Raw genomic sequence first — 14,438 nt, 5'->3', positions numbered from 1 at the left:
GGAGTGAGATGAAATATTCTGGCAACAATCCCAAAAGTGACTTCTCTCACCCAAGATAATACCAGTAGTGCTTTTGGGTAATAAACAATTAAAAGGCTTCTTGTTTGAGAATACTTCTTAACTAGCCTGGCTAGCTTCATGGTCTAGTAAGGAGGGTTCTTTTTCTTTCTGCCACAGGCCATTTTGGATATTTATAACAAAAAGCATACATTGTATACCAAGTAATTCTGTAGGCCTTACATGGTATTTCCCACCTGTTTTAAATATTATGTTGGGAGATGGAAAGCTCAGTATCATTACATATTTTAGAAAAGACATTAAACAAATGTTAGTTATTATTGGGCACCAATGGCTCACATCTGTAATCCTAGCTACTCAGGAAGCTGAGATCCAGAGGATTGTGGTTTGAAGTCAGCTTTGAACAGAAAGCTTCATTATATTCCATCTCCAAAATAACCAAAAAGCTAGGCTAGTGAGCCTCCTTCCACTATTGCCAGCATCCATGTCATTCTGTACTTAGCAGCTTTAATGGTAGATAGCAAGAACTGACCTATGTGATGTAATAACAAATTAATAACTTTTTTTTTTTTTGGGTCCGGTCGTGGGGCCTGAACTCTGGGCCTGGGCGCTGTCCCTCAGCTCTTCAGCTCAAGGAGAGCGCTCTTGAGCCACAGCGCCACTTCTGGCTTTTTTTCTTTTTGCTTAGGTGGTGCTGGGGAATCAAACCCAGGGCCTCAGGCATGCAAGGCAAGCACTCTACCACTGAGCCACCTTCCCAGCCCCTAGTTAATAACTTTTTATTCCATTGGATACCAGAGATTGACTAGGTAGCTAGTTAAGCAGGTACCCATCTAATCCATCCCTGTTGCTTTCTTCCTATCACAGGTTGAGTCTCCTTCTCAGATGGATGTTGAATTGGTCAGTGGGTCACCTGTGACACTTTCACCACAGCCTCGATGTGTAAGGTCTGGTTGCGAGAACCCTCCTGTTGTGAGTAAGGACTGGGACAATGAATACTGCAGCAATGAGTGTGTAGTGAAACACTGCAGGTAAGTTTAGTGTTCTTTTAAAATTCTGCAATTAGTAACTGTGTTGGGAAACAGCAACCTTGAGCCATATAATCAGTGTACTCTTAGGTAGTACAGGCTTCCATACCTATAATACTGGTTGAAGAGGCTCTTTAAAAGAACTTATGTTTAGGACTAGATATGTAGTTTAGTTCTAAGAGGGCCTGCTCTGCATGTATGAAGGCCTGGGTTCAATTCCCTTTGCAAAGAGCAACTTATATTTGACACCTAGCTAGAGGATATAGTTAGCAGTTCATACTTCATTAACTGCATACCTCTATGTATATTTGTTAAAAAAAAAAAAAAATAAGTAGGTCAAACATGGTAGCTCACACATGCAATCTCAGCTATTCAAGAGGAAGAAATTGTCAGGATTATGGTTCAAAGACAGCCTAGAAAATGTTAAAAGACTCCTCACAGTGGCACATTACTGTGATTCCAGCTATGTGGGAGATTGTAAGAAGGAGGCCAGCCCTAGGCCAAATCACTAGAACCTCCTTGAAAAACTAGAGCAAAAAACAAAGGGGGAGGTGGGAAACAAAGGAGGGGGAGGAGGGTAGTATGGCTTAAAGGGTAAAGCACTTGCCTAGTAAGCATAAATTCTTGAGTTCACAAAAAAATAAGCTATTTCAATTAGCTTTTCAATCATTAGTGCAAAGTCAGATCACTTATGAAATCAGACATTGGAGAATGGTTAAGTATAAAGTAGCATGATGACATGCTGGACAGTATATAGAACAAAAAGTGAAAATTTTGCCCTTCCAAAATTTTATTTGGAATTACCTGTCTCCATGAAATACAACATTTTTATATCCTGCTTCAAACCCTCTATAGTAGGTTGGCATCACTTGTTTTTAATTAACTATCACCGTGGAGATGGTAGGAAATTACTTGAGAACTTGTGTAAGTGAAGAATGTACTTAGACTGTAATCTAAGTTTATGTTATCTTTCTATCTTAGGGATGTCTTCTTAGCCTGGGTGGCCTCTAGAAATCCAAACACTGTGGTGTTTGTGAAATAGGCTTTCCGGTTCCTCAAGCCAGTGAAGATTTACCTGCAGGAAACAAGTCCAAGAGCCTGTTTTTGAAACACAAGCTTCTGGTAGTGCCTGATCACAATCCAAGACTTTCCTTCAAGCTTCCCCTACTTTCCTGCTTTCAGCAGTGGCCAGGTTATGGAGCAGGGCCATTGAGTTTGCTGTAATCTGGAATTGCTTTTTACTTTCAACTGTAAGCAGAAATACCAAGATAATAGTAGAGGAAAGAGTAAAGGAAGTATAGACAAGCCAATCATGGGGATGGTAGGGCTGGTGGAGGTTGAGGAAATTTACTGGTATAATTTTCATAGGACTTGCCTAAAATACTATTAAAATGATGGGAAAGTACTCAGCTTTGATCTAGGTGGAAACACCATTCTGTGCATCCATTTTAAAAGGGAATAAGAGGAATAGGGGGTATAGCTCAGTTGTAGGCAGGCCCTGGTTTTAATCCCCAATACCAGAAAAAAGGGATCAAAGACTATATTAAAGATTCCCTCTTAAAACAAATAGAACTATTACTATCATCAATATTCTGCTTTAAGAACAAAGGATTTCAATACAAGTATGCACAGTGGGCTTTAGGAGTTTATTTGTTGACAGTTTCCAAGTGTAAGAGAGAACTCTACATCCTTAAAAATTAGTATAAGAGGTTTTACCAAAGTCTAAAGATGTTACTGTTTTATTGTGTTTGATGAAATAGCTTTTAAAAGACTGCTCTGAGGTGTTTTCATTTAGTCCAGTTCTTTCATGCTCTAGGTACTAAAATAAGGTTATTTAGCCTAAAGTTAGCTTATTTGATTTTCCTTAGGAATAAGCTACAGGCTGATAGATTAGCAAAGCCACATAGCTGTAACAGAATTGGTGAGATTTTTAGAACCTAATAGCCTTAATGGTAATAATCTTAACTGAAACTTAAATTCTCAAAAATGCTTTCCTAGAGAACCCTCTTCTTAATCAACTGTGTTCCTGTATTACTAATCCTAATCATTTTGATCCTATGTAGTCCTGGGTTTTCTTTATATATTTAGGTCTAAGACTAGGACTTAAACTCGGTACTTGATAGTTTCACTCATTGACTGGTGCTGTACCAACTGAACCATGCCTCCAACCCCTCTAAGTCCTGTTTTATAGTAATGAACATGTCAGTGTTTTTTCCATACACTCATTTGAACCCTCACAATAACCTCTAGAGTAGTATTAACATTCCCACTTTACTTAAAAGGCATCATACCAAGAAATGAGTTACCCAAGAACACACATAGTTACACAACAGAGCCAGAATTTTACCTCAGAATTCTAACTCCAATACAAACCTTTATTTAAATAAGGGGGGAAAGCTACTTTACAAATATTCTTCTGGTATTGCCTATGAAGCCATGGTTCTAGATTTAAGGAGGTAATTCTACAGATTCTTAGGTTTAGAGATGATGCCATCTGGATACCTTTGCTTAAACCGTGCAACCACATCTGGATCTAGTAGGTGGATACCATCCAGCTGGTTTCCAAGGGTAATCCTGAAACAAGGGGCAAAGTGGGGCTAAATCAGAAATCTTGGAATTAAAGGGCTTAATAGTATTAAAAGATGCATATCTTTTATTAAGATTGCCTAACACCAACTATTCATACTAGTACTTTTTAAAGACTATCATTTAGAGCTGGGCACTAGTGGCTCATGCCTGTAATCCTAGCTACTCAAGAAGCTGAGATCTGAGGATCTCAGTTCAAAACCAGCCCGGGCAGGAAAGTCCATGAGACTCTTATCTCCAATAAACCACCAGAAAACTGGAAGTAACACTGTGGCTCAAGTGGTAGATCTAGCACTCTATAAGCGACAGCACCCAGGCCCGCAGCTCAAAAAAAAGAAGTTCAAGGGCAGTGCCTAGGCCCAGAGTTCAAGCTCCAGGACTAGCAAAAAATAATAATAATAATAAAATAAAAAATAAATAAGGGGCTGGGAAGGTGGCTCAGTGGTAGCGAGCTTGCCTTGCATGCCTGAGGCCCTGGGTTCGATTCTTCAGCACCATATAAGCAAAAAGAAAAAAAGCCAGAAGTGGCGCTGTGGCTCAAGTGGTAGAGCGCTAGCCTTGAGCTGAAGAGCTGAGGGACAGTGCCCAGGCCCAGAGTTCAGGCCCCACGACCCAAAATAAATAAAGACTGTCAATCATATTGGAATATTATATGATAGTACAACTAGTTAGGAACTGCCATGGATGCTGATATTAAAAGATTATGTCTGAGCCAGGTGTCAGTGGCTCACACCTGTAATCCTAGCTACTCAGGAGGCTGAGATCTGAGGATCGCAGTTGAAAGCCAGCCCTGGCAGGAAACTCCATGAGACTCTTATCTCCAATAAGCCACTCGAAAACCAGAAGTGGTGCTGTGGTTCAAGCGGTAGAGCACTCGCCTTGAGTTGAAGAGCTGAGGGACAGAATCCCAGGACTGACCAAAAAAAAAAAAAGGTTATGTCTGTATTATTTAAAGGCTAGTAATAGAGGTCTAGCTAATTCATCTGTATGCGTTTTATAGATGTCAAACATTTGGTAACCACCAGGGGGCAGATTCGATACATGCTATAGAACAGATACTTAAGCTTTAAAAGTGAAAGACTTTGGAGAAGAGCTTTGGATCCTAGAACCACCTGTTGAGTTTTCAGTGAATACTGCAGATTTCCATAAACAATTTGCCTATTTGTGTGTTTATTTTTGCCAGTCCTGGGGCTTGAACTCAGAGCCTGGGCACTGTCTCTGAGCTTTTTTTTGTTCAGGGGTAGTACTCTACCACTTGAGACACACCACTTCCAACTTTTTCTGTTTATGTGGTACTAAGCAAGCACTCTACCACTAATCTACATTCCCAGTCCTAGAACAGTTTTACATATGAGCTTAAGTCACTTGAATCCTCTGCGGTCCATTTACAAATTAGTACACTGTGTGGAGCTCGTACTAACATCTGTCCTTCATTATAAATAATTTTGCCCTTTGGGGCTAGTCTCTCCAGTGACCTTACCAGTTGGGTTGCACATTGTGTGGTCGTCCAAATAGCTCAATCTTTCGAGTACCAGGGGATAGCCTCTCAATCATGCCATAGATTTCATCTGGTTTATGACTGGTGGAGCGAACCTAGGAAATGAAGATACTAGCTACTTTTTAAAGTTATTCAACATTGCAATTTTAGCACTTTCTATTATGAGCCAAATAAAAACAATGGGATAGAAACACATCTAGGGGCTGGGAAGGTGGCTCAGTGGTAGAGCGCTTGCCTTGCATGCATGAGGCCCTGGGTTCGATTCCTCAGCACCACATAAGCAAAAAGAAAAAAGCCGGAAGTGGCACTGTGGCTCAAGTGGTAGAGCGCTAGCCTTGAGCTGAAGAGCTGAGGGACAGCGCTCAGGCCCAGAGTTCAGGCCCCATGACCGGACCCAAAAAAAAAAAAAAAAAGAAGAAGTATATCAGTAAGAATGTTAAAATTAGATGCCTCAGCACATACCTCAGCTACAATCACATCACAATCCAGACCCTGATTGAAGCCTTGTGGATTTCCTTTGACACCAACCTGCTTATCACAGAACAGTATCACCTTATGAAACCACAGCTTTTGAACTATTTGAAATAAATCGATTTCTCCTATTCAATTGGGCCCTACTGCTACTTACCAAGCAGTGTTCCTTCCCATGGTTCAACCAGTGACCTGTACGTCCTGTCCGAATGATGCGTTGCAGTTGATTGGTTTTCACCCAGATAATTTCATCTACTCGCTCATAACTGGATGATAAAGAGAGCTTTAACCAGGCTTTCACACTATAGAGACAAGTGCCACCTAGAGGCAAGGACTCACAGAACATAATTTTTTGTTTTTAATTATAAAGGTGGTGTGCAGAGGGGTTACAGTTACATAAATCAAGACAGTGTCACCCCTTCTCTCAACATAATTCTTACAACTATAGAAGTATTTATTTCCCTCGGGGAAAACTTTAAAAAATTGTTACTTACCCCCAAAGGTTCAGACACTCTCTGCCCAATTCCATGGCCCTATAAAGACATGCATGTTTGTTTTTTTAGCAGATGTTCACTGCATATTTACATGAAAGGGCATATCAAAACATGAAAAGATTAAATATATCATCTATTCTCAATGGCCTATGTTTCTCAAGGAGCAAATACAGTTAGATTGAGTATTTCTGCTACACTCAATCATTAAAGCTCCATAAGGGAAAAGGCTGTATCAGTCATACCTTTTAACAGCAGGGATAGGAAAAACCTAATATTTACTTACTGTGTACTATAGCTGCCATTCCTACATATCTTTGAACTACATTACCTGCCTGTGACCCAGAGGAAAAGAAAGCCATCATCCTGCAGTACAGGGATGTTGAGCCTGCGCATCTCATCATCTGTCAGAGTCCCATAGGGCAGCTCCATGTGAATATCCCAGGGCGGGTCAGCCATCACAACTGCAAACTTCCCCAAGATACTGACGTCCAGGTAACGGATATCGCAACAGATCCACTGTGTGAGGTGGTATTTGGTCATCTTACCTTCCTTCACAGATTCGTGGCCCTGATCCCTCCTTTCTATCTGATTTTCTGACACTCTTAAAGGTACAGGTCCCACTCCATTCCCAATCAGGAAGATTGCTGAATTATGCCCTGGTTTATCTTACATGTATGGCTGCCTTACTCAGACATAAGTCCACAGATTGAGATGACTTTTGGGCAGAGGTACCTGAGGTGGGAAGAGTCGATCTGCACTGGCGTCACCCCCAACACTCTGTGTAAGTGCAAGCTCCTGGCTTGGTGTATGGTCCTTGCTGCCAGGACCCTCAGAATCCATGCAAGCATCAATTTCATAGTGAACATATTTGCACGTATCCATGTGAAAACATGTGTTAAGGAACGAACAGTCACCTAAAGACTCATCAGTGTGTTTATTGATAATTCGTCTGACAAAAGAAAAAAGGAAGAATTGGAATTAAGATGGTATTTCAGAGGTACATCCCACAATTCAAGTTTCACAAATAGTGAAAAGTCTCCTATCTTACTTACCTCCTTTAATATGTTCTATTAGAGTTTGATGAAAAGACTAGATAAACAATCTATAGTTCACAAATAATTTTAATTCCTCTATAAACAAAGACTTGGCTTTCTTGTTTCTTTTCAAGTCCAGGAAGGGCTTGGATGATGGATAGAGCAGACTAAAACACTGCCCTAAGAGGCAAGGTTCCTATTTCGCCAAGACATATATTTTCACTGTGGGTCAGCAACAGAAAATACCCTACTAGAAGAGGCCATTAAGGAAAAGCCTCCTATCCATTTGAAAGTGCAGTCTGTATCCCATCCCATGTATGTTTAAGTATACCTTCAGAGTTTACGGCTTAGCCAAATCAGAAACTGGAAAGGAGGGGCTGGGAAGGTGGCTCAGTGGTAGAGCGCTTGGCTTGCTATGCCTGAGGCCCTGGGTTCAATTCCCCAGTACCACATAAGCAAAAAGCCGGAAGTGGCGCTATGGCTCAAGTGGTAGAGCGCTAGCCTTGAGCTGAAGAGCTGAGGGACAGCACCCAGGCCCAGAGTTCAGGCCCCACGACCGGACCCAAAAAAAAAAAAAAGAAACTGGAAAGGAATGACAAGAAAGAGTATGACTGCTTCTGAGAAAGCCATCCCACATTCCCTCCAAGAGACCTGAAGTGCAGCTTTCGACAAGGCCGGTCAGCATCACTGGCTTTCATACACTCTTCCTTGGTCCCATAGTCACAAAATTCTTGCACTTGGGCCCGACCTCGTGAGCGAAATTTTTCAACAATGGACTGTTCCTTGGCTGTTGTGGTGTTTAATAGCTCTAGGATCTCCTGACTGACCTGTGACAGAAGTAGCCTTGGTCTTAAAAGGAGTTTGTAGATCACATCAGCTCTTAAATCATCTCCACAAATTATTTTACACTCATTTCTAAGGGAAGAACTGAGCAAACAAGATGGAAACCGTCCTTCTATCATATGATCTGCCATGGCCCTTTCTCACAAATCTGCACTTAAGAATTAAAATAGGGGCTGGGAAGGTGGCTCAGTGGTAGAGCGCTTGCCTTGCAAGCCTAAGGCCCTGGGTTCGATTCCTCAGCACCACATAAGCAAAAAGCTGGAAGTGGCGCTGTGGCTCAAGTGGTAGAGCGCTAGCCTTGAGCTGAAGAGTTGAGGGACAGCGCCCAGGCCCAGAGTTCAGGCCCCAGGACCAGACCCAAAAAAAAAAAAAAAAAAATTAAAATAGAAGCCAGGTACTGGTGGCTCATGCCTGTAATCCTAGCTACTCAGGAAGCTGAGATCTGAGGTTCAAAGGTTCAAGGTTCAAAGCCAGCCCAGGCAGGAAACTCTGTGAGACTCGTATCTCCAATAAGCCACTAGAAAACTGGAAGTGGTGCTGTGGCTCAAGCAGCAGAGCACTCGCTTTGAGCTGAAGAAGGCAGGGACAGTGCCCAAGCCCAGAGTTCAAGCCACACGACCAACCAAAAAAAAAAAAGCTTAGGAACACCCTCTCCTCCCCTGCAGGATGGACACACACTCACACACACAGACACACACACACAATATTTTTTAAAGGGTGTAAATGGTACACTCTTGTAATTCCATTATTCCGATGTTGAGGCAGGAAGATGGAGAGTTGGAAACAAGTCTGGGCTACATAGCAATAAAGGTTTCTCTAAATCTGGATTTCTTGACACTGGACTTAATGTTTTGTGACTTTTTTTGGAAGGGGAATGGAGTTGCTCTATTATACGAGGTAGCATCCTTGGCTTCTACCAACCAGATGCCAATAGCACTTGGCATGCTGTGAAAACAAAAATGTCTCCAGACATTGCCTGCTGTCTTTATTGAAGGGGAGGGAGACTGGGCAAAATCACTCCTAGTTTAGAACCACAACTCTAAACCCTCAATTCAAAGGCCTCAGCTTAGGCAAATCTCTGCCAAAACTGTGACTGAGCACTTACATATGACTCCTACCTTCTTGCTCTGTTGTTCCTTAGTAGATTGTTGATTCAAAAGGCTTTCTATCTCCAGATCAACATCTGAGGCAGCATGTTTCCTTGACTTCTTGACCGGCTCCTTAGCTGGCTCTGATGCTGAAGAGGCCAGACCAGAGGTTAAAGAGCTGGTGAAGGCAGCTACTGTGGTTGAGTCCTGTTCTGCACGCCGCTTCTGTCCCGTGATAATCCCTGATACCTCTCCAGGGCCTTTCTTTTCTGCCACAGCACCCATCATGGCAGAAAGCTTGGAATGGTCAGCATAGGTCACAAGAGTGGGATGTGCATCATCTTGTAGGAGCCCTCGCTTTACCTCAATCAACTCTTGAGCTGCAAACTTTTGTAGGAGGCTTTCCACCCCATCTTGAGTGACAGGGGCATCTGGCTAGAGAAGGAAGACAGAGGAAGACAAAAACAAGTGGTAAATCCCAATTATATCTGACCATAAACACAATGGTAAATCCTTATATCAGGTCTTTACCGTGGAGATGGCGTGACAGATGGACACAGCATCAGTGGGTAACGTTAAGCTCAGATCAGAGAGGTGGTGTAGCAACTTCTTCTCTAACTCAGGATCTGTAGCTAATTCAGGAGCTGATGAAGCTGTGCTGGGTTTCGGGCCACCAGAGGTGGGTGCAGTAGGCACTGGGCTATCACTACGGAAAGCTGGAGACAGTGCTGCCTCTGGATTCCGCAAATCTAAAAGTGAACAAAGCAAAAATGAAACATGGCGAATAGGGCTGAAGGAGACATGGCTCAAGATAGAGTGCTTGCCTAGCAAGAGCAGAGCCGAGTAAAAAACCCACACAAAACAAAACAAACAGGGAAAAAGAAGCAAAACAAAAATGGCATTTTCAGTCTATATAGTCCATAGTCAAATTCTCCTGCACTCCCAGTAAATATATCTTTCATACTCGCTCATCATTCATCAGATGAACTTCAGCACTAAATGACTTCTCATATACCCAAGCTTTCACTATTGCCAAAATAATTCTGGATGTTTCTGGGAACTGCCCATTGTTTACTTGGTGAGAAGACTTCCAAATTTAATTGTAGCATGAACTAACATAAACTTGCAATCTTCAGCTTCAGCCTCCTCAATGCTGAGATATAGGCATGTACCATCAAATCAAATGCTATACCAATTCTTTGCCCTGTGTCTTTTACCCTGCTGTGCTTCAAAGAAAATAAGTTAACATGTTTATACCACCTGCCTTCTCTCAATTTTTTTTGGTTTTAAACTCAGGCAGCACTTTAGCAGCCCTCTCATATCTAAATGATTTTTGTGGGGGTGGGAGAGTGGCAGTCCTGGGGCTTGAACTCAGTCCCTGAGCTTTTATGCTTAAGGCTAGCACTATACTTCTTGAGCCACAACTATATTTCTGGCTTCTTTGGTAGTGTTTTGGAGATAAAGAGTCTCACATATTTTACTGCCCGAGCTGGCTTTGAACTCAGATCCTCAGAGCTCAGCCTCCTGAATAGCTAGGATTACAGGCCTGAGCCACCAGTGCTCAGTTTGGGTTTGGTTTGGTTTTGGTGCTGGTCCTGGGGCTTGAAGTTAAAACCACATGGTTGGCTTTTTTTGCTCAAGGTTGGCACTGTACTACTTGACACTCACCTCTGCTACAGGCTTTTTGCTGGTTAACTGAAGATGAGCGTCTCACAAACTTACCTGCGTGGGCTACCTTCCAACCTGGATCCTAGATCCCAGCCTTAGTTGTGAGGATTACAGGTGTGGACCACTGACACCTAACTAGAAATGCTATTTTGTTTTGGTCAGTCATGGGGCTTGAACTCCGGGCCTAGGCACTGTCCTTGAGTTCTTTAGCTCAAGACAAGCGCTCTATCACTTGAGCCACAGCACCACTTTGTTTTCTCGTGGTTTATTAGATATAAGAGTCACATGGACTTTCCTGCCCAGGCTGACTGAACCACAATCCTCAGATCTCAGCCTCCTGAGTAGCTAAGATTATAGGCATGAGCCACTAGCACCTAGCTAGAAATGCTGTTTTGAATATAAAAGTCCCTCACATTGAAGAAAGAGTTTGATACTCAAAATCCTTTGTTAATAGTTTGTTGTTGTTGTTTTTCCAGCCTGGGCACTGTCCCTAAGCATCTCTGTGCTCAAGGCTAGAGCTCCACCACTTGAGCCACAGCACCACTTCTGGTTTTTTCTGTTCATGTGGTACTGAGGAATCAAACCCAGGGCTTCATGCATGCGAGGCATTGTACCACTAAGCCATGTTCCCAGCCTGTTAATAGTTTTTTGTTTGTTTGTTTGTTTGTTTTTGGTCTGGTCGTGGGGCCTGAACTCTGGGCCTAGGCACTGTCCCTCAGCTCTTCAGCTCAAGGCTAACACTCTACCACTTGAGCCACAGCGCCACTTCTGGATTTTTTCTTTTTGCCTATGTGGTGCTGAAGAATCCAACCCAGGGCCTCATGCATTCAAGGCAAGCGCTCTACCACTGAGCCACCTTCCCAGCCCGTTAATAGTTTTTAAGAGTAGAAATTTAATCGTACGAAAGTGTTCAGGGATAGAAACGACTAGGTTAGGGACATTAAGATGGGGCTCTGTGAATGAATTCTAGGGGTTTATGTGGAGAGAAGAGACCCCACAATCTGGTGGAGATGCAGACATACACATGTGATACAGCCATTAAAAACTTTGTCCAGGTGCTAAAGCCATGGTATTTGAAGTTTCATCTTCCCCCAAACTGAAAGCCAAATAAACTTCTTTTATAAAGCAGCCCCGCCCAGATGACTTAAAGTAACGAACAAAAAAGCAACAAGGGGCTGGGAAGGTGGCTCAGTGGTAGAGCTCTTGCCTTGCATGCCTGAGGCCCTGGGTTCAATTCCTCAGCACCACATAAGCAAAAAAAGAAAAAAGCCGGAAGTGGCGCTGTGGCTCAAGTGGTAGAGCGCTAGCCTTGAGCTGAAGAGCTGAGGGACAGCGCCCAGGTCCAGAGTTTAGGCCCCACGACCGGACCCAAAAAAAGAAAATTAAAAAAAAAAAAAAGCAACAAAATACCACTAACACAAATATCAAGATAGCAAAGGTATTCCAGAGTTTTGTTGTGTAACTAGGTTGGCTTTGAACTCCATATGTAATCCAGGCACACCTTGAACTCCCAATAAATCTCCCTGTGTCCACCAAAATCTGTTATTTATTTTAGAGCTCATAACAATTATCAGATTTCAGTAATGCTACAAAAATCAAGATGTATTCGAAATTTTTTTTATTTTCTTGCCAGTCCTGAGGCTTGAACTCACAGCATCTTTTGCTCAAGACTAGCATTCTACCACTTGAGTCACAATGCCACTTCTGGCTTTTTCTGTTTATGTGGTACTGAGGAATCGCACCCAGGGATTCATGCATTCTAGACAAGCACTCTATCACTAAGCCACATTCACAGCCCCAAATTTTTATTTATTATGAGAATTTTTATCAAGTCTCTGCTTATACCTTACATAACAATATAGTTAATAAATTAAGTATGTTTTAGTGTTTTCCTAAGTCTGAAACCTCTAAGAAATACATTTTTGGGCGTAGCTCAAGAACAGTGATAAGCTGTGTTTCACCTCTGTATTCTGAAAATCAAATAATGCATAAATATCAAATAATAAATGCTTAGTTACAACCTCCAAAATACTTTTTATAGGAAGCACTATCATATTGTTAAGGTATACAAATTTACATATTTACATTTAAGTGATAACAGAGGTTAGTCAAAACATTTGTAGTAAGCTCCAGGGATAGTGGCTCACTCCTACAATCCTAGCAATTTAAGTCAGGTGGATCACAGTTCCAGGCCAGCCCAAGCAGAAAAGTTCAGTAGACTGCATCTCCAAAATTAACAGCAAAAAGCAGAGCAGAGGGCGAGGGCCAGGGTCACATCTGAAATCATCACCATTTGAAGTCAGCCCAGGCAGGAAAGTCTGTGAGATTCTTCACAAAATCTACCAAAAAAGCCAGAAGTGGAGCTGTGGCTCAAGTGGTAGAGAACTAGTCTTGAGCAGAAGCAGATCAGGAACAGTGCCAAGGCTCTGAGTTCAAGCCCCAGGACCAGCTAAAAAAGTAAAGGAAAGGAAGGAAGGAGAAGGAAGGGAGAGAAAGAAAGCAGGACTGAAGGCATGGCTCAAGTGGTTGAGCCCCAGCCTATCAAAAGCACGAGTCCCTGAGTTCAAACCTCAGTACTGGCAAAAGAGAGACAGTGTGCATTAATATGTGTATTATCGGGTGGAAAAAAGCCTACATATACCTTTGAAGAGAAATCTAAATGACTGGTAATGTAGCTTCAAGGACTACCTTTTGAAATACGTTAAAGTATTTGGGAGGATGCTAATCCGGACTGCCAGTCAAAAACGGAAAAAGAAAATTATCTTTCAAAGACAAAAGGAAATGCTTTTTGTTTTCACATTCTTGCTATGTATGTAAATGCCCGTTTTCCACATGTTTTGCAACATCTAGTGCAAACTGTATGGGCCACTGTGGGTGGACCTAAAGGTCAGACCCTGGCTTACAGTGCCCAAGATCGTAAAGAAATGATTGCTATACAAAGAAATCGCTAAAACGAGGGAAAACAAAGCGTCATAGCGGCAACAAACGGCTCAAGCCTGTAACCCTAGCTACCCAAAGCTGGGATGTGAGGATCGCGGTTCGCAGCCAGCCCAGGCAGAAAAGTCTATGAGACTCATCTCCAATTAACCACTAAAATGCTGGAAGTGAAGTTGTGGCTCAAGAGTTAGAGCACTAGACCCAGACCCAGGATGCGCACATAAAGGGGGCGGGAGTTCTGCTTCCCGGGTCCCGGAGGACTCCTAGGGACGTTCCCAGACTGCAAGGGAGGGGTCAGTGACCGAAGCGGGGCTCCGGGACGCTCCCGCAGAAGTGAGCGGAAGAAACTGCGGCTTTCCCGCGGGAGGGAGGAGGGCTGTGCTTGCGGAAGGGGAGGATGCAGGGCCGAAGGCCGGGGGAAGGGCGCAGATTCGGAGCCTCCTGGCTCTCCAGGCTGCTCGCTCCCTCCCGACCGGCTGCGGCCCCGGCTCCCCGCGCCTCACCCAGGTGCCCGGAGTCTTGCTTCCGCCTCCGCTGAAGCCGCTCCCGAAGCGAATCCAGCTGCTTTTTGTGGGCCTGGATGGAGCTCCACGTGTCCGACATGCTAATCTTCCAGAGCTCCTCGAATCGGGCACGAAGGACTAAGCACCTCCCAGCCCTCTCTGAAAGAAACACCCCGTTCTCACGCCCCACGGCTAACCGGAAAGAAATTCAAAACCAAAAGTCACTTCCGGCTCCACACTATTTCTGAAGCAGTAATGATAGCTATTGGA

At 43.2% G+C, this 14,438-nt stretch overlaps 2 protein-coding genes across 3 annotated transcripts in view; one reads left to right on the top strand and one right to left on the bottom strand.

The window, feature by feature from the left end:
- Window positions 1-5,737, top strand: part of Tox4 (TOX high mobility group box family member 4) — a 27,136-nt gene extending 21,399 nt beyond the window's left edge. Inside the window, exons 8-9 of the mRNA XM_069998358.1 lie at window positions 886-1,049; window positions 2,028-5,737. Of these exons, the coding sequence (XP_069854459.1) occupies window positions 886-1,049; window positions 2,028-2,088 (225 nt within the window). The 3' untranslated portion in view covers window positions 2,089-5,737. The remainder of the gene's footprint in view (window positions 1-885; window positions 1,050-2,027) is intronic.
- Window positions 3,388-14,438, bottom strand: Mettl3 (methyltransferase 3, N6-adenosine-methyltransferase complex catalytic subunit). Of its 2 annotated transcripts, none has more exons than XM_069998359.1 (11): window positions 14,169-14,438; window positions 9,592-9,809; window positions 9,091-9,495; window positions 7,781-7,956; window positions 6,828-7,044; window positions 6,424-6,611; window positions 6,096-6,134; window positions 5,759-5,867; window positions 5,593-5,661; window positions 5,113-5,225; window positions 3,388-3,620 (listed from the first exon to the last, which is right to left on the bottom strand). In XM_069998359.1, exons 1-11 carry the CDS (start codon window positions 14,266-14,268, stop codon window positions 3,509-3,511), a joined length of 1,746 nt encoding a protein of 581 aa, XP_069854460.1. In that variant the 5' UTR covers window positions 14,269-14,438; the 3' UTR covers window positions 3,388-3,508. The 2 variants fall into 2 exon arrangements, with proteins under 2 accessions (XP_069854460.1, XP_069854461.1); XM_069998360.1 differs by having other exon boundaries at window positions 5,593-5,658.

This window comes from Dipodomys merriami, unplaced genomic scaffold (genome assembly GCF_024711535.1).
Source record: "Dipodomys merriami isolate MVZ:Mamm:240054 unplaced genomic scaffold, mDipMer1.0.p SCAF_518, whole genome shotgun sequence".
Taxonomy (NCBI): domain Eukaryota; kingdom Metazoa; phylum Chordata; class Mammalia; order Rodentia; family Heteromyidae; genus Dipodomys; species Dipodomys merriami.
This window is presented reverse-complemented; position numbering and strand designations above follow the sequence as displayed.

Coding starts and splice junctions, on each gene's coding strand:
- Mettl3 (XM_069998359.1), bottom strand. CDS start 14,268: ATGTCGGACACGTGGAGCTCCATCCAGGCCCACAAAAAGCAGCTGGAT. Junction 9,810..14,168: donor GCAAGACTCCGGGCACCTGG/GTGAGGCGCGGG, acceptor GTTCACTTTTAG/ATTTGCGGAATCCAGAGGCA. Junction 7,957..9,090: donor AGGAACAACAGAGCAAGAAG/GTAGGAGTCATA, acceptor CTTCTGTCACAG/GTCAGTCAGGAGATCCTAGA.